The sequence below is a fragment of the Equus quagga genome, chromosome 12 (genome assembly GCF_021613505.1).
Source record: "Equus quagga isolate Etosha38 chromosome 12, UCLA_HA_Equagga_1.0, whole genome shotgun sequence".
NCBI classification, from domain to species: domain Eukaryota; kingdom Metazoa; phylum Chordata; class Mammalia; order Perissodactyla; family Equidae; genus Equus; species Equus quagga.
The window spans coordinates 57,323,665-57,344,326 of record NC_060278.1 but is presented as its reverse complement, the minus strand read 5'-3'; the positions used below and the strand labels follow the sequence as shown (position 1 = coordinate 57,344,326).

The following is a 20,662-nucleotide window of genomic DNA, read 5'->3' as shown; positions in this document are numbered from 1 at the left end:
TATGGTAATTCTATGTTTAATTTTTTGAAGAACCGCTATAACATTTTCCATAGTGGTTGCACCATTTTACATTCCCACCAGCAAGGCACAGGGTTCCAGTTTCCCTACATCCTCCCCAACATTTATGTTCTGTTTTTGTTTTGTTTTTATAGAGCCAGCCTAATGAATGTGAAGTGGTATATGATTTTGATTTGCATTTCCCTAATGATTAGTGATTTAGAGCCTTTTCATGTGCTTATTGGTAAATCTTGTTTGGAGAAATATCTGTTGAAGTCCTCTGCCCATTTCTTAATCATATTTTATTTTTGTTGAGTAGTAAGAGTTCTTTATATATTCAGCTATTAATCCCTTATCAGATGTATGATTTGCAAACATTTTCTCCCATTTTGTGGCTTGCCCTTTTACTTTGTTGATAGTGTCCTTTGATGCACAAAAGTTTTTAATTTTGATGAAATCCAATTTATCTATTTTTTCTTTTGGTGCTTGTGCTTTTGGTGTCATGTCAAGAAATAATTTCCAAATCCAATGTTATGAAGCTTTTTCTGTTTTTTTTTTCCGAAGAATTTTATAGTTTTAGCTCTTACATTTAGGTCTTTATCTTTTTTTCTTAAAAATAAAACAAAACGAAAACTGTACTTTGCTTTTGAATTAATGAACTTCTCTGGGATGATAATTTGTAATTTTTTCCCCTTAATCATTCTTTGGTGTTTTTAACAAGGACTAATTTACTAAGATATTAGCTGTGCTATTTAATGCAAGCAATTTAATTCAAATGAAAGGTTTTTTTTAAAATCTGTTGTTGCTTTCTAATTTTCAAATTCATGATATATTTTTCATCCTATGGCTATCTGTTTAAATTCCCATTTGATACTCCCTCACTCTTGAGATTGTATTTTTCTTGGTTGTCTTGACAGTGTCTTTTGCTTTCAGCTATATCCTCAGTCTTTCTTTCACCTTTTTCACTTATCTACACCTAAAATTTTGGTGTTCTAATGTTATGTTCTTAGTTTTCTTTTCTCTTCCCTCTATACATTATTTATGGGCATTTCATACACACTCTTAGCTGTTAGTACCAGCATGATTATATCGTTAAGAATGATCTCTCTGAAACCTGATTACATCATTCCACTGCCTACAATCCTCTTACTAGCTCTCTTTTTTTTTCTTAACAATAAAATCTAAACTTGTGTGCATCCTGTCATATAAGAAGCTTCACGATCTGACTTCCTCATTCATTCCTGGCTAGTCTATTCCCACTTTCCTACATATAGTGTACCATCCAATTATTTTGAGCTACTTAAATTTCCCAGAACATAACTCTACATAGTTGTCTTTCAAGATTATAGGTCAGTCACTTAGGATTACTGGTAGAACACTCATCTTTTAAGATTCAAGATAAATATCTTTAAAAAACAAACCTAAGTTCAGCACAAATAATGCTCCAGATAGTTTTTATTAAACAGAATTTAGATGTATTATTAATAAATGAAGACATTCCTTTTACTCCTCTAGTGAGCCGTCTCCTAATTTGGCAATCAAATTTTATTGTTAGAACATAATATCAAGTTTTTAGTGTTTGTCAAAAGTCCAGGTGTTTCTCAATGTATGTGTGCGTGTGTATGTAAATGTTTCTTTCTCTACACTTGATGTGATTAATTCTGTGAAATATTCATTAGAACGTCATTTTACACTTGAACAATTTTATGTTGAAGCTATATAGTCATTCATTTTCGTAAGAAAATACCTGGAAGTAAAAGTATTTAATCATTGAAAACTAAAAACCAGAATTCTACTTCATGATAATTTCTTGTTCTTTGTTTTTGTGAGTTGTACATGTGAAACTAACATTGCTTGTATTAGTTGTCTAAAGTTTGAATACTTTTCCTTTAGAGAGTCTTATTGATAAATTAATACTTATGTACCCATTATATTTCATATTCTCCCAAAGACCTCAGTAATACTGGAATATATAAAAGAAAATACTATGGCCAAATCAATATGATTTTGATTTTCAGAGAAGAGGAAATAAGGGAGACTATATTTGTGTTCTTAATTAGAGAAAAAAATATTATAAGTTCATGGTATTAATTAAATAACCAGAAGTAAATCCATAATTGTAATATTTTTTTTCTTTTCATTTTCACTCCAGTGCCACAGGTTATTTAGATTGCTATTTAGGTTTTATAATTCAGGTTATCCTTACCTGATCAACATCAGGCAAGTACAAAGGATTTTTAAAAGCTAGACTTTTAAAAAATTTATGTAGCCATAGGAATTTTGTATAGACAGAGCATCAATATCATCTGGAGTATCCTGTGGTATATTTCATTGTTTAAATGGTTGAGATAAATTCTTTAAAGTCTTTCTTTTTAGGTCATTCTAAAGAGAATTTCAAATAGGCAGTTTTGAGTGCACACTTTTGTAAGTGTGCACCCAAGATTTAAGCTTGGCACCTGAGCTAGCTAATATGTGTTGCCAATCTTTTTTTTAGCTGCTGCTTCTTCTCCCCAGTGTCTCCCTGGTGCATAGTTGTGTGTTCTAGTTGTAGGTCCTTTGGGTTGTGCTATGTGGGACGCCACCTCAGTGTGGCCTGATGAGCAGTGCCATGTCTGCATCCAGGATCCGAACCAGCGAAACCCTGGGCCACTGGAGTGGAGCTCGAGAACGTTTTTTTGTTTTAAAGATTTTATTTTTTTCCTTTTTCTCTCCAAAGCCCCCAGTACATAGTTGTATATTCTTCGTTGTGGGTCCTTCTAGTTGTGGCATGTGGGATGCTGCCTCAGCGTTGTTTGATGAGCAGTGCCATGTCCGCGCCCAGGATTCGAACCAACGAAACACTGAACCACCTGCAGCGGAGCGTGCGAACTTAACCACTTGGCCACGGGGCCGGCCCCGGAGCTCGAGAACTTAACCGCTCAACCATGGGGCTGGCCCCTGAATTGTTCAGTTTTGATAGTCAAGTTATCAGAGAAATTGTGAGAAATCAGGTGTCTCATATCCAAATCTCTTAAAATTATTTCCTTAATAATTTCTCTTTCCTTTGGTTTATTCTCCCAATATAAATATTTTAAGAGAGAATAAAATTAACTATATATATATATATAAAGCTACCTTCATATTTTATTACTGGATTTGTATGTGTAATTCAGAAAAGTGAGTGTGCATATCCAGGTACATTATTATTGTACAAATCCTGTAAAATAGATGTGTTATGTATTTTATTTAATCTCATTTATTATGGATCAAGTAGTGACCAGTAGCTGCTTAGAAAAGAAATATTCAGAATAACCTCTATGTTACATCTTAGTACAATGATCTTACTTAAATTGTATCTATTCCTTAAAAATTAAGATTGAGATTTTAAAATTAAAATGGACAACCAAAGCATTCAGTGAACTGATAAAAAGTTGTATTACTATTTTTATTCAATCCCCTTGTTCTTCTTGCATTTAATGATTTAAATGATTTCCTTCTATAGATATCAATGCATTTTATAGTAATTAAATTTTGCAAAATATGTATTTATACTGAATGGAAATAATGCTATTATTCTTTCTGGATAAAGAGATTTGAATATCTTTTCCGTATTTCTTAGATTTAAATATTGCATTTTCAGCTATTTGACACATTCCTGTGGAAAGCAGTTACGTAAAACATGTCTAATGTGAAAAGGCACAGTGCATGATTTTATCAAATAGTTTTAGTTGTATTTGCTTAGTATATATTTGATTTATAAGATGTACTTTTTTTTTTACTCTAGGAAAATGATTTGAATGAAACTCTCAAATCACTCTATAACCACCCAGTACCAAAGGCAAACACTCCTGTCAATTTGAGTGTGGTAAGTATTCAGTCAGGAATTGAATTTTTGGAACTGTAGCCATTTTCATTTAAGAACACATGCACCTCCAAGGAACTCTGAGTCACCTCTGCTCCCAAGAAAACTTCAGATCTGTGAGAATATTTTGATTGTGAGGAACATTGATTTTCAGCTGAAATCTATCCATAGTAATGAAACAGACACACACACAAACACCTCCCCACAAATACCCCTCATAAAATGAAAACAGTACATAATAAGAATTGAAAATATAACATGTAGCATATAACTAAGTATATGATAAAAATTCTGGGTGTAAAGTTTCTTCTTCTTTTTCCTATATTTCAATACATCTTCTGGTAAAATCAACAAACACTGGAAATATGACTGAAGTTTGTCAAAACAGTAAGCCTGTGGGGATATAGATTATTTACTATTGAAACTTTTAATGAACTATGCCATTTATAGCTAAAAACACACTAGTATTTTGGGTGGTTTTGTAAAGATTCAAAGTTAATGATAAAATATGGATATTTTCATTAGTATTCTTCACTAATTTGGCATTCCAAATAGAATGTTAAAATTTGTAGTAAGTTTTCCCAATAAAGAAGAGAAATATATAATGATGCAAGAGAAACTGAAAGAAAAAATAACTTGAAATGTATGTAAGAGTGTTAATAGGTCTTCTGCTGTTTTGCAAGATAAGGAAATTGTTATTATATTTTTTCTTTAGTAATAACTTTCTTCTTGCCTAAATTTCTCCCCGTGATTTCATTTAATAATAGTGTTCTCTTACATTATTCTGGTCTTTATGTTCCTGCTATCATCACCCTAGTTCAGGTGCAAAGCGCTTCAAAGAGTTCTTGGTCCAGAGTCTCCCTTCCAGTCTTTTCTGCAAAACACTGTCAGATTAAACTTCCTTCACTGTGTAAAGTCCCCTGTGGAAAACCTTTAATAGCTCGCTGTTTTCTATAGGATTTGTGCAAACTTTTGGCCAGGCTTTCAGGACCACCCACTCCTTAGCCTCAATCCAACTTTTCATTTTTCGGTCCCACCTTTTTTTCCTAAATTGATTCTCGAGTCTGGTCACCTTGTTCTGTTTGTCTTCCTGAATGAACACCATGCTTTCTCACTTGTACACGTGCCTTTTTTCCTAAAGCCTCTTTGTAGACTCTCCATCGTTAGTCTAGAACTAGCTCAATTCCTGCTTTTGTGAAACTTTATCTTGTTATAACAGCTTAAAATGTTCTTTTCTTCTTGTGATCTCCTCACCTTTATGTCTACATCCTCTTTTGTTGCATACCGCCCAAGTGGAAATGTTCATTAGTTATTTGGAGATCGGGAGCTGGAAAGCTAAGGATAACCTGGAATTTTTAACCCAAGCATGGGAGTCATCTGTAGACAGTTGTAGGAATAATTGAGCTATTTAAAGGATAGAATAGAGAGAGAATAGAGGAGAGGTTAAGGTCTAATTGCCCAAATAGACTGTATGGGAGAAAAAAGCAGATGGAGTAAATGAATTAGAGAAAGGAGCGGTTCAAGAGAAACTCAGATTTGTGGGTCGTTAAAGCCAAAAGAATGCAGGGTTTGTGGTTAGTGGCAATGAAGTAGAAAGGGCAAAGAAAAATGTCAAGAAGAATGAAGGAAAGCTCTGGATTTTCTGAAAATGAGCGTCTTTCTTTGAAAGAGTTGTATCTGTAAAGTGACTTTAACACTTTGTTAAAGGGTCAAGGAAATATAGATACTAAGATAATAGAAGCAGCTATTGTTGAGTATTAATGATAAATAAAATATATTCTGTCTTTAAAATTGAGCATCTTGTTTATTCAAGAGTAAATAAATATCTTACAATAATACATTTTAAAAATAGTGACAGTTGAGATGCTTCACCTTTATTTGTAAGAACCGTAAGTGAAAGGCCTCCTAATGCTAAGACTAGATTTTAAGTCACACTCACTGTGTGGTATTGGTAAAAAAGTTAATCTCTTTTGATGATCCCTTTTCTCCATTTGAGAAATTGAGTTAATTTTTGGGAAAGTAGTTTGGGGAATTACATGAAATGATATATCTAGAAATACCCTGAAAAACTATTCAAATGTTAATTGTCAATGAATTGAAGTCTCATTTCATATGGCGAAGATATTTTTTATTATCTGAAATAATCTTGTTAAAGGAATTGGAGAAGATATTTTTTATTATCTGAAATAATCTTGTTAAAGGAATTTGACTGTGTTCTATTTCTGTGTATCATAGTTATTGCTATAATTTAAACCTTATTACTTCCTGTAAACTTTTGAATCAATAGTCTATGACAGCTTTCAAATCTTGTACACCTATTCTCAATACAGTGTTTTAAGTGTTGGTAAGTCCAGCTGGTTGATAAAATATTACCTTAACTTTGTGAAAGTCCATTTAGTAATTTCAACAACAGATTACTAAATTAATGTACCCACTTCTGTGCTGTTAATGAGCAGCAAAGTTGGAATTAAAACACACTTCTTCAACTACTAGTTAGAGGTATTAGTTTTATGATACCAGATTAAAATTGATGATCGTGGGAATTTTTGTTTCTTCACAAGTGGAAAGAAATACTTTGTTTGCAGAATTTCCATTAAAAAAATATGACAAGGCTTGAGAAACTACTATGATTTTCTTACAAGTTCATTTCATGAATGCTCTGGCACATGAATTTTTCAAGACTTGACATTATAACCACTAGAATACCACAGAGATTTTATGAAAAGTTAATATCTAACGTAAATGCTTATTTTGAAACTGTATTTCAAAATTATTAAATATCAACAGCATTCTCTACTCTCAGTTGAGAATGAAAATACTTTCTTTAAGATTTTTCTAGCATAGGGGCCGGCCCAGTGGTTGAGTGGTTAAGTAATGTGAGCTCCACTTCAGCAGCCCAGAGTTCACAGATATGGATCCTGAGCATGGACTTAGACACTGCTCATCAAGCTGTGCAGTGGTGGCATCCCACACAGAACTAGAAGGAGTTACAACTAGGATATACAACTATGTATTGGGGCTTTGGGGGGAGGCAGGGAAGAGGAAGATTAGCAACAGATGTTCGCTCAGGGCCAATCTTCCTCACCAAAAAAAAAAAAAAGACTTTTCTAGCATAAAATTAGCAAGTCAGCATTGAAAATACCATTTATAATTAATGTTATTCAAATATTTTCAGTGTATAATGTGGCCTCATGGGTTTGTCTCAGAGACACACGAATTGTTGTGTAAACTTCCCCCATGAAAGTAAAACATTCATTTTTTCTCTCACATATTGTAAGAACCAAGAGATATTTATTGCCAGTGAGCAAGTTCTGAAAGATCAGCCCTCCCTAGCACCGGTGAGTTAAAGGGACATTGGCTTCCAAAAATCACTATTAAATTGGGAAAATAATTACTTCTCTCACTATGTCTTTAAGATTCACTCCAATCCTTTGGGAAATGGTTAATTTGACTCTTCTAAGAAAATTAATCATTTGGAGTATATTTTCTGTTTATACTATCTTTTAAAGCATAATTTCATAAAATACAGTACTGTTAAAAACCCCTCCAAATAAAAGTAGCTAATAGAGACCAGATTTATGCGTATTTTCCATTGTCACTAGTAGTAATGTTAGTGCATTCACAGCATGAGATTTCTGTCACATTTTTTGTCACAAAGTCTCAGGAGACCTTGTGATTTATCTCATATTGTTCTTCTACCTTGGAAAATTACAGATTATGACTGTGTTAACTAGCATTGTTCTGACGAGTTCAGCTGTGCTCAATATTGGCTACAATGTTTCTTTTCCAATCTTTAATTATAAGACAGTATTAAATATGTCCTTATGTGATTAAGATAGTAAAATAATTTTGGAGATTAATATAAACAGAAAATAAAGCAATTTTGGTGATTTAGTTGTACTCTGATTCTGGGTGGTAAAGTTTGGGAACGTTATGGGAAACATGAACACAACATGCTTTTTTATAAAAATATATGAACTGTTGTATTGCTTCGACTATTATAGAAGCGAATTAATATTTGTGTAGTGAGTGAAGGTCATATTTTTGGATGAGTAATTTAATTTTTAAGAAGTTTTAAATATTTAAAAATTATATTTTATTGCTGCTTTCTAAATGATATAGTTGCTGATATGTTCAAGAGAAATTTTTTGTGAATGACCATAGAAACTCAGGAATCTTAACAGATTTTGATATATTCTTGGGTAAGCAAGCTTTTTTCCCCCAGTCTCCCTGAACTAAATGTGTTTAAATAAATATATTTTATATACCTTTCATGTGTATATATATTTATAAACCTTTTAGTAATATACTTTTTTGTCTTAAACTTTTTCCAGAATTATTTCAATTTTAAAATTAAATATTTTTAATATGAGAAAATCATTGTTAAATCTCATATAAACCTGCTATCTAATTTAAGAATCTTTAAAAATGTTTTTTTAATTGAAGTATAATTGACATACAATATTGTATTAGTTTCAGGTGTACAATATAGTGATTTGATATATTTATACATTATGAAATGATCATCTTAATATATTTAGTTACCATCTGTCACTGTACAAAGTTATTACAGTATTATTGTAGAATCTCTCAAATTCAACAAATCCTGCTTATCAGTCCTTGGTATTTATTAATTTAGTTGATATATTTTTTCTTATTTTTATCTCAAATTATATATAATGCTTCCAAATTTTAATTCTCCTTATGTGATTTATTTCTATTGATTAGCATTCCTACTTCATTGCCCCTGATGTAACTGGACTCCCAACAATACCTGAGAGTGTAAGTTTTCTGTTTTGTATGTTTTTTATTGTCAAGTTATGGATATTATTTATTTTGGTCTTACTGTTTAAGGATTCCTCTATAGGGATATTATTTATTTTGGTCTCACTGTTTAAGGATTCCTCTATAGAGAAGTAGAATTCATTGTAACTGTCTGTGTTTGTGAGACATAATGAAGAAATAAAGAATAGTGATGTCTCTTTTTCTTCTTTATATGTCTGCTACTTTACTCCCCTCTTAAATATCTGGTTGTAGGTAAGGAAAATTATATGAGAAAAACTTTGTACCATTTGGGGCAGTTACATAGGATCGTACATATTCAATTAGGTCCTGAGCTCCCGTGGATCAGGTGGAGGTGCTCTCTCCAGAGATGACTTCTGCTGGTGGGGAAAGAATATGGCGATGGGAAGTATTTTCACAGAGAGTGACTTCAGGGAACTGACCGTGGTATTTTAATTCCTCCATCTGTCTCTGTTCAATCTTAGGTGTCCTGGACTTGTTCCCTGATTTTAATTTTAGTAATACGTATTTTGTAAGACTTGAGGGGTACTGCAAGAAATTATAAAAATTGCTAAATTTTGCATTTTATTTAGAGTCCTAAATTGTAGTCATACTAGAAATATTTTCAGTGTTTTAATAGTTATTACAAATTAATATTCTGTAGAAAAGTTTTACATAAGTAAGTAGAAGTGACAAATATGCTTTTCGGTGCTGTCTGAAAAGAAAATATTCCCTTATGTAATTTTTTCAGCTTCTGTTGGAAAGATAAAATGCAGTGGTAGAAATAATTTAATCAAAAGTGAAGGAAACATCAACAGGAAAAAATATTTCCAGGAATGCTTATTATTTTCTTCAGAATGCTACAGTTCTTCCAAAAATGTTTTCAAACTTACTGTTTGGTTTCCAGAAGCACATGGGTTATGAAGGAAGGACGTCCAAGGAGACAGTTGTAAATTTTCTCATGTCAAACCAGGGCTGTCAGTGGTGCTTTTAGTACACTTGAGTCCGGATAACTCCTGTGAGAAGACTATAGTAAACTGCTCTTAATATGGTCTGAGAGAGACCATCCAAACTCTCAGGTCACTTACTAGGCCCTGCGGTCTTGTGCGCTGTACCCTGTGGGCCTGGTACCCCCTGTTATGTTTTCCTTGAGGCTAATTGACTACGCCCTTGACTTATATGATCCTGTCCCTTTACTTGAGAGTTTTTAATGCAAAGTCAAAGTTACTCCCTTCTACTCTCTCCTCTATTTACCTTTCTTACATTTACTAATAAACAGCTAATAGTTTGATTTAAAAAACCTTATTTTTTTTTTAAATGCTATTACTTTGAAAGTTTTAAAGAACCGTTCTAAGGAAAAATTGCCATTGAGAATATACATTTTTACATCTCCATTAAGGTATTTTGTTTCCAAAATCCTGTTTAGGAAAAAAAAAAGCAAACAAGGACATAAACATAAGAAAGCATTCCTTGTTGAGAAATAATTCCTCATGTAGAAATTATCTTTCTTTCAGATTATAGGGAAAAATTAATATTCAATGTCATAGAAGTAATATTGTATACGAAAAGTTGAATTGGAAAGTGAGGTAGGTTTCAAATAGAGAAAACAGGAAATGGGTCTCTCCCCTCTAAGTTCAACGTCACTCACTGATATTTATAGACTCTATCTATAAGCCCTGCTGTAATTACCGGTTTTTCCTGGTAAAGTTTCTACCATTTGGAAATTGAAGAAATGATTGGATTTCTTCTTTCTTGCCCAAGTGAAAGTTTTAGCCTCGCCAGGTCATAGTGCACCTGGTAGTACAGTTTCAGTTTATTATCATATCTTAGTCAGTCTCTTCATTACTTTGTTGCTTTCTGATGTGCTTAAGTTTGAGTACAGAAAATTAAAAATATGTGAGAAGGACAGGATCTGAAAGTTGAAGTTAATGTACCTTATTCCAGCTTTGTTCTTATATAGGGAAAATAATTTAAAGTGTTAAATCAAGGAATTAAATTAGACTAACACCAAATTTATTTGGTTATGATAGTATAAAGCATGCCTGACGTGGGATATAAACAAGGGATTTTCCTTAATAAAGAACCCAAGATCTGCCTTTTAAATCCACTGTATTCTTTGGGTGTCTTATACATAGTACAGACAATAATGTTACCTGCTGAGTGATTGACAAACAAAAAGACTCAAAATGTGTTTTCTGGAGTAGCAGTTCTCAAAGTTCAGTGTGTATAAGATTCACCAGGAGTATTTATTTACAAAACAGATTCTTGGGGCCATATTTTGAAGGTTACAATTCAGCAGGTCCAGATTGCGGCCCAGGAAATCCACTTCTTTTAAAAGTACCTGGGGAGGGAGAATGGGAAATATGTGACCCTCTGAGAAACATTTTCCTGGAGTAGGATTATATTTCAAAGAGTAATAGAATGTTGTGTGCTTCATGTGGCAGCAGAATAGTATTAATTATTATAATGAATACAATTTTTATTAATAGCATCCTTTGAACATTAAGACTTTTTGATAAATGTACAAAATGTTTTCCTTCGTAATCACCATGAGCTATAACTTACACAATTATTTTTCACTTGTGCAGAGAAATCTTACTGAATATTTTGTTGCCGTGGATGTGAACAATATGCTGCAACTGTATGCCAGTATGCTACACGAAAGGCGCATCATTATTACCTCTAGCAAATTAAGCACTGTAAGTACTTCACACTTCTCCTTTTAAGTAGAAGGTATTGAGCATTTCACAAAAAGACCTACAAACCTCTGCAGATTTAGAAATGTTCTGTATGTACTTATAAGACAATATCTACATACTTTTTTGATATATGGTTTTAAGCTGGCTCTTGAAGTACAAAAGTCTGATTTATAGGTCTTCTCAGATGCATTAAGCCAGGTTAATTATTTTTTCTTACCAGGAGATGACAGTTTTTTTTCTTCTTTTTAACTCTCCTGAGTTCATTTTAGTGCCTTCTACCATATAAAGAATTCTTAAGAGCTATTATGAGATCTTTATTATTCACTTGTGGCTTTTTCCATTGGAGCTACTTGAAAGAAATCAAGGGGCCATAATAATAGCTGCTATCCTAACCTGGTAATAGGTAGATTCATCTTTGTTGCCAAGTAGTGGTTTGGGAGTAGATTCTATAATAATTCTGATTTGGAGGAGCTCTTCAGATTGATAACTTAAAAGTCAAAGTAGCATTTTTTTTTTAATCACAGGTTTTATGCCACTCACTAAAATGTTCTTTTGGAGGGTCTTCATTAGTGTGGTAAAGGCAGCAAGAATGGAAGGAGTTTCCTGGGGTCATAAAAAATACTCAGAAATATTTTGCTAGATTTCCTAATTTTTTTCTATGTTAAGCATTAAAATTTTAATATTTTTGACTTTGAAATTTTTACTACAAATCTAAATATAGTTTTACGTAATATATGAGGTATTTATTAAAAACCATTATTCAATGCTGCATGAATTTGCTTCCTTACAAATTTGGTTAATTGATAAAAATAAGATAATATTTTTATGTTTTGTTCTCCTATAGTAGAAATAAAAACCTCATTCTATGAAGTTTTAGTGTTTTAGAGTAGAAGGAGTTCCAGGATTTCTCTAGGTTATCTACTTAGTATTTATCAATGAGAAAGGTATTTTCAGAGAGGTAAATGACCACCCCAAAGCCAAATAACTAATTGGAGACGGGTAATGTGGAACTGGTCTCCTGATTCTAATTTTGGGTTATTTCCATTATTCTACAATTGAAAAAATACAGTTTTGATATTTTGAATTACAATATTTATATGCACACTTTCCCCAAAAAGTATATATTATTTTACATATTGAAAAACACATTATATGTGTTTCTATATGAGTGTGTGTGCAGGATAAAAGGTGAAGGGCAGGTTTCAGTTTTATATGGGGTCATGGAAAGCGTCTCTAATGAGGTAGTACTTGAGCAGAGATCTGAAGAGGGAGCAGGAGTGAGCAATGTGAATGAAGGTAAAACCTGCTCTATGTAGGAAGACATTAGAAATAAATGTGAGCGTGTTCTTTTGGTAAAATATTGGTGTTTCTCTTTGGTGTAGTTTATAAATACCTTTTAACGGCTGGATAACTTCTCTTTGACTCAGTTTCTTCACACATAAACTGGGAGAATGGGAATAATAGTCTAAATCTCATAGAGTTGCTGTAAAGATTAAGTTTATATATACACACACACACATATATATGTATATGTATACACACATATATGTAATATGAGGTGCTTAGAATTATATCTGCATAAGATGCAATGATTCTTCAATGATTATTAGCTGTAATTTTATAGTAGACTATATCTGCAGTTTAGAGTAAAAGTTAACATGCCTACCCTTTAACTTGAATTGCATTAAAAAATAAATTATTTAGTAAAGGCTTAGTATTATTTAGGGAGTTGTTTCCTATGTTTGAGGTAAACTTAATACCAATTGTTTATGACGGTGAATACTTGATGGTGACGTCACCTCTAAGTCACCAGCTTTGTTTTGCTTCACTCTCTGTGCCAGTAGAACTAATAAGAAAGTTCGCTCTCATGTTCTCCTTACCCTTCGTATGTGGGGGAAGCTGCTGTGCTTGAATCTATCTTGAAAATATATATATATATATCTGCTATAAATTCCATGCATAGTAACATTTAAGGTCAAAGACTAGTACCTTAACATAAATTAGAAATAAACTATTTTTTGGAAAGAGTTTAGTGAGATCTCTGAAACATCCAAGGAAGGAATAGTTAAGGTATCAATGAGTTGACTTGCTTTTAAGCTTTTTACGTTCTTATATATTTTACATACCATAAAGACTATAATGTACTTAATGCAAGAAATTGTGTTTTAGCCATTTTCATTTTTTAAATTACAGCCAAAATTTTAATTATTGGAAGAATATGTATAAGTTAAAAGTGTCTTAAATTGATAATTTTATTATAGTTTTAGAAATTTTGAGTTTACCCTGATATTCATTAATTTTATTAAAATCATATTTGTCAACTTTATAGCTTTCTGGAGTTTTAATGGTGACACACGGGTAGAGAATCAACTTACTTGCTGGTCCCTTTCTTTAGGTGCTGTTTGTAGTTAAAATTATAATTTGTAATTATCTTTATAGAGATAAACTTTAAAATAAAAAAATTTAGTTTTGAGATACATTAGCAAAAATAACAAGAGTATTGTTATTTTTTAAAAATCTTAACGAGTTTTCCTCCTTATATTAAACTATAGTATTTGTTAGGATCCATTATTATATTTTTATTTTTTGGAGTTGAATGAATTGGGACATAGTCGGTTTTGTGTTTATTCTATTGATATACACATTATTATTAGTACACACGGAAGGATTCCTGGTAATCCTGAACAAGAACATTGATTTTATACATGCTGTAGGCAGGCCCTAGATGTTTAAACCCCAAGTGAATCTTGAGTAGACTAGCAGAACATCATCCCAGAGTGTCATGTATTCAAAGCAAAGGAATAAATCATGATATTACAAGAGTATATCAGTTGACTTATTGCTGTTTTGTGACCAGAGGTAGGGAAGATTGCTGTTTAAAGCCGTGTCATCGGTTCTCAAATCAGTCAGGCATGAAGTCTTGTCATATGCCTCCATAATTGTACCTCACCAGACTTTCTCTAACTAGTCAGCTGGGGCCGTGCATTTTGTCTCAAACACCCGGCTGGCCAGCATCTGACAGGAGCCTTCTCATCATCCTGTCAGTAATATGTTAACTAGAGTGTATCTCTGTGGCCTCTAGAAGCAGGTGGAAGAGATGCCTCTTTAAAGCAGATGTCTAAATGTTAGCTACTATTTTGACCAATATTTAGTTGGTAAATGTCACCTTCTTAAAGTCTATAAGCACATTAGTTACAGAGATTTGATTGTGTGGTGCATGTTCTTTCTGGAATATTTAGAGCAGGCAGTATACCGTGAGTGCTGGAATTGTGCTAATCAACTGTGGTTTCTTTCTTTGTCACAGTTGCCCTCAGGCATTCAGCATATGCTTTTCTCTCCTTCTCTCATTAATTCCATCAAGGGCATATGCAAAAAGAAATCTTGTGATCCCCGGAAAATCAGCTATTAAAATGTAGATTTTATAGGTTTAGTTAGACTGAAGGGGAATCCAGAGGATTTTAACCTCTCCATCTGGATTCTACATAGTCTTGATTTGTCTCTTGATGGTGCCACCTGTATCAGCATGTAATCTGAAACCTGAAGCACAGGGAATCTTTCTGGAGATTAAGAATTGAATAGTTGGTGAGAGAACAAAGGCAGGTCTATTTCCTAGTTAAGATTATTGAAGTATATTTTTGCCTGTTTTGCTTTTAAAGCTGCAGCAGAGTGGTGCAGGTCAAAAATCTCATCAAGACCTCTCAGGGAGAGAGATTCTAGGAACAATTTTTAGATTTTCGATTCTTCCCAAAGCCTGTAGCAACCAATTATGTCAGCTGAAACTGTAGATAGTACTTCTCCTTACCAGTGTATTATTTGACATGTATGTGTTCTGCTGAACATTGTGTTTTCATTCAGTGCTAAGTGAATGTGACTGGAGTGTGGAAATAAGACTGTTGAGGGCATCATGTAGCACTTTGTTGGAAAATATGTATGGATGGTAGACAGAGGAAGCTTCTGAGACAGGAAGATGGAGATGTGTGTATCTTCCAGCTCTTGTGGTGATAAGAGGAGTTGTTCATAGAAAAGAGCATATTTTTCTGCAAAGGGTATATTAAGTTTTCATTCACTAGGTTCCATAAACTTTGTTCCTGCAACTACTATGATCTCCACAGTAACCTCAGAAGATTTCAGTTTACTTTGAAATTTTCTATATAGAATGTCTTGATTTTGTAGTGTTAGTGATTATCAATGTTAAGTATAAGAAAAAACATATGTATTGTTTCTGTTTATTTAGTAAAACTACTGTTGAGAGCAGTGTGGGGTGTTTTTGTGTTTTTACAAAGTACACATTTTTTCATTTTGCAGTTAGACAAATTTTTCTCTTCTGATGAGCTTTCCTAGGTTATGTGCTGCAATTTAACTCATTGTGGATATGTCAGTCAACATTTCCTGAATGGAATTCATCATCTTTCCCAATAATCTCCTTATCCTACTGTAGGACTGATTTGGTGATTGGCATCTCCCTCTCCTCTGTCTTCTCCTCCTAAGTCCTATAGATCCTACCTCCTTAATCCTTTCTTCTCTGACCCCTGTTCTCCATTCTAGTGGCCCACTGCCTTAATTCAGGCAATTACCTCTTCCCACAAATATTGTTTTCAGATCGTATATATTGAATGCTAGCATTATCTCTGTTTACATAAAATGGTGATGATGATGATGCTGATGATAGGAGTAACTATAGCCAAGAAGTATATAGTGGATACTATGAGCTAGTCATCCTTCTGAGCAATTTAAATTAATTTAATCATCACCTCCTATTCAGTAAGGGCAGTTGTTATCCACAGTGGACAGATGAAGATGAGGACTTTGAGACTTAGAAGGAGTAAGCTACCCAAGGCCGTAGAACTAGTAAGTGGCTTAACCACGTCCATCTGACTCCAGAGTACATGCTTTCATCTTCTACGCAATTTTGCCTTTTACAAGGACCATCTTGTTACCACCAAATGCATATTTACACTCTGCCCCTCATATAGTACCCTTCCCTTAAGAGCTTCTAATCTCCTATCCTGAAGGGACTTTTTTCCTTCTCTTTGCAAGTCCAGTCAATTATCCATAAAATCTCTCATTTGTCCCTTTTCCCCATTTTTAATACTACTTTTAGTGCTAACACATACCTTCTGTTTAGACCTCCCACTTTCTTCTCCTTTCTATTCATTCTGTATACAATTACTCAATCCTTAAGAATCAAAAACATCTAAGGATGATTACTCATTGCTTAGAAAACTCCTTAATCTGGCATTACAAGCTGTCCATTGTCTGGCCCCAAACTTTCTTCCTAAATTTTTTCACTGCTTGCTTGTCCGCTTGTGTTTCTAGACACTAGACTCCTCGGGGAAGGGATCTTATTTGATTCAGTCACTATGTTAAACTGAAGTCTTAGGACAGTGCTAGTGCACCTGGTGGAAAGGTAGGTAGGCCTTCTCCAGAAAAAGCAAAACTGCTATTGAACTGACTTTGAGAGTGAGAACTGGAAAGCAGTAAGTTTAGTAATAGGGAAAGGTCTTGTAGGGAAATGTTTGAAGACATTAGCATTTATGTGTAACATGACAGCTACAGAAATGCAGAATCGAGGGACAGTTGGTATGACAGTCGTGGTAGTGTGTAGATGGGACATGGAATGTAAGCTCCTGGAGGGCAGAGATTCTGGCCTCTCTTGTCCATTACTGGATCCCTGGTACCTGTCACGTGTAGTGTCCCACTTACTAGTTGTGTGATCTTGGGCAGTTGGTTTCACTTTGCCTCAGTTTCCCCATCTGTAAAATGAATGAAAGAATGAATATATGAAAGAAGCCTGCAAGCAAAAATAATTTAGACTCATTTGGCTAGGAAAAGCTAATACACCAGTGACCAAATGTGAGATGATTAGAACTCTCCAAAGGACATGAGTGTTTTGGAAAGAGGTTAAGACGAATTTTTAGTAATGAAGTGGCAGAATTTACCATTCTATAGGATGAAGAAAGAGAATATAGTATAAAGTAACATTTTAGTATAAAAAGCATTAAAAAGTGTACAACCAAATACTGTCTCTTTTCATTATATAAAGTTGCTATTTCTCCAAACATCTCCTTACAACTATAACTTAATTTGAACATTAGAATTTTACTCAAGTAAGAGTATGTTATAGTTGGAATAACTTTGTAGTTTTCAAATACCTTGATGCTACCTTTTTTGGCCTAAACTTTTAAATGTGAATGTAAATTAAATGTGTTTAAACAGATGGTTTCTTTATGCTTTCCACTAAATTTTTTTCATTCCATGAGGAATTTATTACATTCCCATCTGCAGCAATTTATTCTCTATATTTATAGTTATTTTAGTGTTTAAATTTCCAAATTAAGTATTGATTCAGTTAAAAATCAAATGAAGTCTCTAATCTTTAGTTCTTGGATTTTGTGCATAAATACAGTTTTAGGGGACATAAATCTGCCCCTCAGTAATTCAGGTAGAGCTCTATTGAAGTGAGTAGGACTTCTACGTAAGAATGAGGCACAATCTGTCTGAGAGACATGGAGACTAGAATAATGGAAGTGGCGATGTGTCAGTGTGAGATCTTTACTTGTAAAGTGTGTGAATTAGAATTGTACTGTTTTTCATTGTGGTTATCATTCTAGATGGATAATTTGCTGTCTCTTGGGCATCTGATAATGCAGTATTTCCCCCTCAAAATACATGTCTATTTAATTGCTTAAAACATTGCTTAGTTTTATTAGTAGGCTGATTCCCTCTAATAAATATACTTTAAGAACAAAAAATAAACGAGATTTCATATCACAAAGGGAAAGCTTTGGTTTAGCTTCCCACTAAATGTACTTGCAGATGCAGACTGAGGTGACAACTTGTAGAATTTTTATCAGTTATTTTATCTTTTTAACATTTTCTGAGAGAATCTGTTGGTTTTCTGTTGAAGTTGTAGACTTTGACGTCTGAGGAAAGTTTTATAAATTGGATCTCTATCAGAGACCCTGAGTTTTTCTTATAAAGATCAACTGTTCTTGTTTATTCAGTCCAGAGACTCATTCTCCACTATATAATTAGGATAAGATATTTTCAGCCAGTAGACATTATTCAGACTCTCATAATGGAATTTTGAATCTTTGTTTATATCAAAAGGCAGTTTAGAATAATGGTGGTTGTACTTTGGAGCCTGCTTGAGTTAGTATCCTGGCTTTGCCACTTACTAGCTGTGTGATCTTGGGCAATTGGTTTAACTTTGCTGCGGTGTCATGATCTGTAAAACGGAAATACAGTTGTGTACTGCAAAACAACATTTTGGTCAACGATGGATTGCATGTATGACAATGGTGCCGTAAGATTATTACCATACAGCTTAGGTTTATAGTAGGCTATACCATCTAGGTTTGTGTAAGTACACTCTATCATGTTCACACGACAATGAAATTGCCTAACGATGCATTTCTCAGAGTGTATCCCTGTCGTCAAGTGACATGTGACTGTAATGATAATAGTACCTTTTTGTAAGGTTGTTGTGAGGATTAGATCTGAGTGCATCAGGTACTCAGAGTAGTGCCCAGCACATATAAGCATTATATAAACATTTGCTATTATTATTATCATCATCAGTGACAGAATCTGCATTAGACTTGGTGGCCTGGAACTGGAAGTCAAGTGCCTTTATTTTATGATGAAGTTCACTGTTGCCAACCTTTGTTGTCAGGTTTCTCTCTCTGATTTCACAGGCCCCAGTTCTTGTCTCTTCACATGGTTTCCATATATACTTATTTTATAATTGTGGTGCATGGGAAAGAAACATTCCCAATGATTTTACTTTTCATTAGTTAGTACTTTGGGACTGTATCATTTCAATGTATGGAGTATGCTTTGTGAAATTATATGTGCATTATATATGTCATTTAACAAAGATAAGGAATTTTTTTCTTAAGCCTTTATTTGGTAAACTTGTTTTCCTCAGAAAGTTATAGCAATGTATTATTCCTGCAGATTCCAGGGTGTATTGCCTGGCGTATGCTCTAAGTCAAACACTGAACCCCTTCTCCTGCCCTCTGCTTTCATGAAGGACAATGTGGTATTAAAGAAGTAGCTGACGGAATATTAGAAAGGCAGTGTGGAGTTGTAGCCCTATCCCAAACCAGACGTAGAATCCTGAGTAATTCTGGTCCAAAGAAATATGTGTGTCATTTCCCTTTAAGCTGAATGATTCAATATATCATAGATAATGTATATAATTATATAAATTGATCTCATTTCTTTATAGTACTTTGTTTTTCAAACCAAACTTCTGAAGTATGTAGTTTATTTTCCTTAATTTGCATGGTTCTCAGAATGTTCTAGGTAAATGATTTGTTGTGACACATACGGACAGATCTCATCTAGAACAAAATGTAGTCTTTGCTGTGCCCCAGAGGGCTGTCCACCCTGATGCTGCTTGCCTGTCCAGCATCATCCCCTGCCTCTTCTCCCACCTCCTCCAGTCTGATCACCCGACCTCCCTACTGCTTTGTGAAGATGCCAAACCTGTCCCATCTCAGGACCTATGAGAACATTGTTTCCTCAGCTTGGAGTACTCTTCTCCCCAGATCCACAATAGTTGGCTTCCTTATTTCAGTTGGGTCTCAATTCAAATGTCACCATATCAGAGTTTGTCCCTAACCCTCCTCTCTAAAAGAACCCCTCCATCACTCTCTTGCCTGTCACCCTGCTTTGGGTTTCTTTACAGAACTCACCTTTGACTGTCATCATAGATACTTCACTTGTTTGTTGTTTGCTTTCACCATTAATATGTAAGCTCCATGAAAACAGGGACTTTTTTCTGTTTAGAACTGAGTCCCTGTTGTGTAGTAAAGGTTTATGATGGCACATAGTAGGCACTCAAAGACTTTGTTGAAAGTAAATTATTATACTTCTAATTGTGCAGTTACCAAATGTGCTTTAAAGCTTTTAGAGGTGATCTTTAGATATATTTTGAAGGTGGATCTGAATTATAGTCCAGTTAAAATGTTCTGTTAACCACCTGTATGGAAAAAAAAATCCTTAGCTATTACCAAGAATATGAAATGTTAGAATTGATCTGATTTAAGAATAAACAATGTTAGATCTGTCAGAGACAATGCTTACAGGCCGCCATAGAATTCTTATTTTAAAGATTAGGAAACTGAGATCTGGTTATATTTGCAGATGTGCCAGAGGCCATACAGCTTCTTAGTGGCAGAGCTCTGACTTTGTCTATGATATGCTTCATTGTTATCTTATACAACTTAGATAGAACTGTGTTTAATTTCCTGGTAAATTTATTTTTTCTTAATTATATTTTTTTACTTAGAACTTTACTATCTCCTCTACAAATTATACTATAATGGTATTTTCT

The 20,662-nt window shown here is 33.7% G+C and overlaps 1 protein-coding gene across 7 annotated transcripts in view; it reads left to right on the top strand.

Moving 5' to 3' along the window:
• Positions 1–20,662, top strand: part of DENND1B (DENN domain containing 1B) — a 244,776-nt gene that overhangs the window by 125,696 nt on the left and 98,418 nt on the right. For 5 of the 7 annotated variants that reach the window (XM_046678992.1, XM_046678990.1, XM_046678996.1 and 2 more), the window contains exons 7-10: positions 3,761–3,841; positions 7,117–7,176; positions 8,567–8,620; positions 11,209–11,319. In XM_046678992.1, coding sequence (XP_046534948.1) covers positions 3,761–3,841; positions 7,117–7,176; positions 8,567–8,620; positions 11,209–11,319 — 306 coding nt within the window. The remainder of the gene's footprint in view (positions 1–3,760; positions 3,842–7,116; positions 7,177–8,566; positions 8,621–11,208; positions 11,320–20,662) is intronic. The other 2 variants (XM_046678991.1, XM_046678994.1) reach the window with 1 other exon arrangement.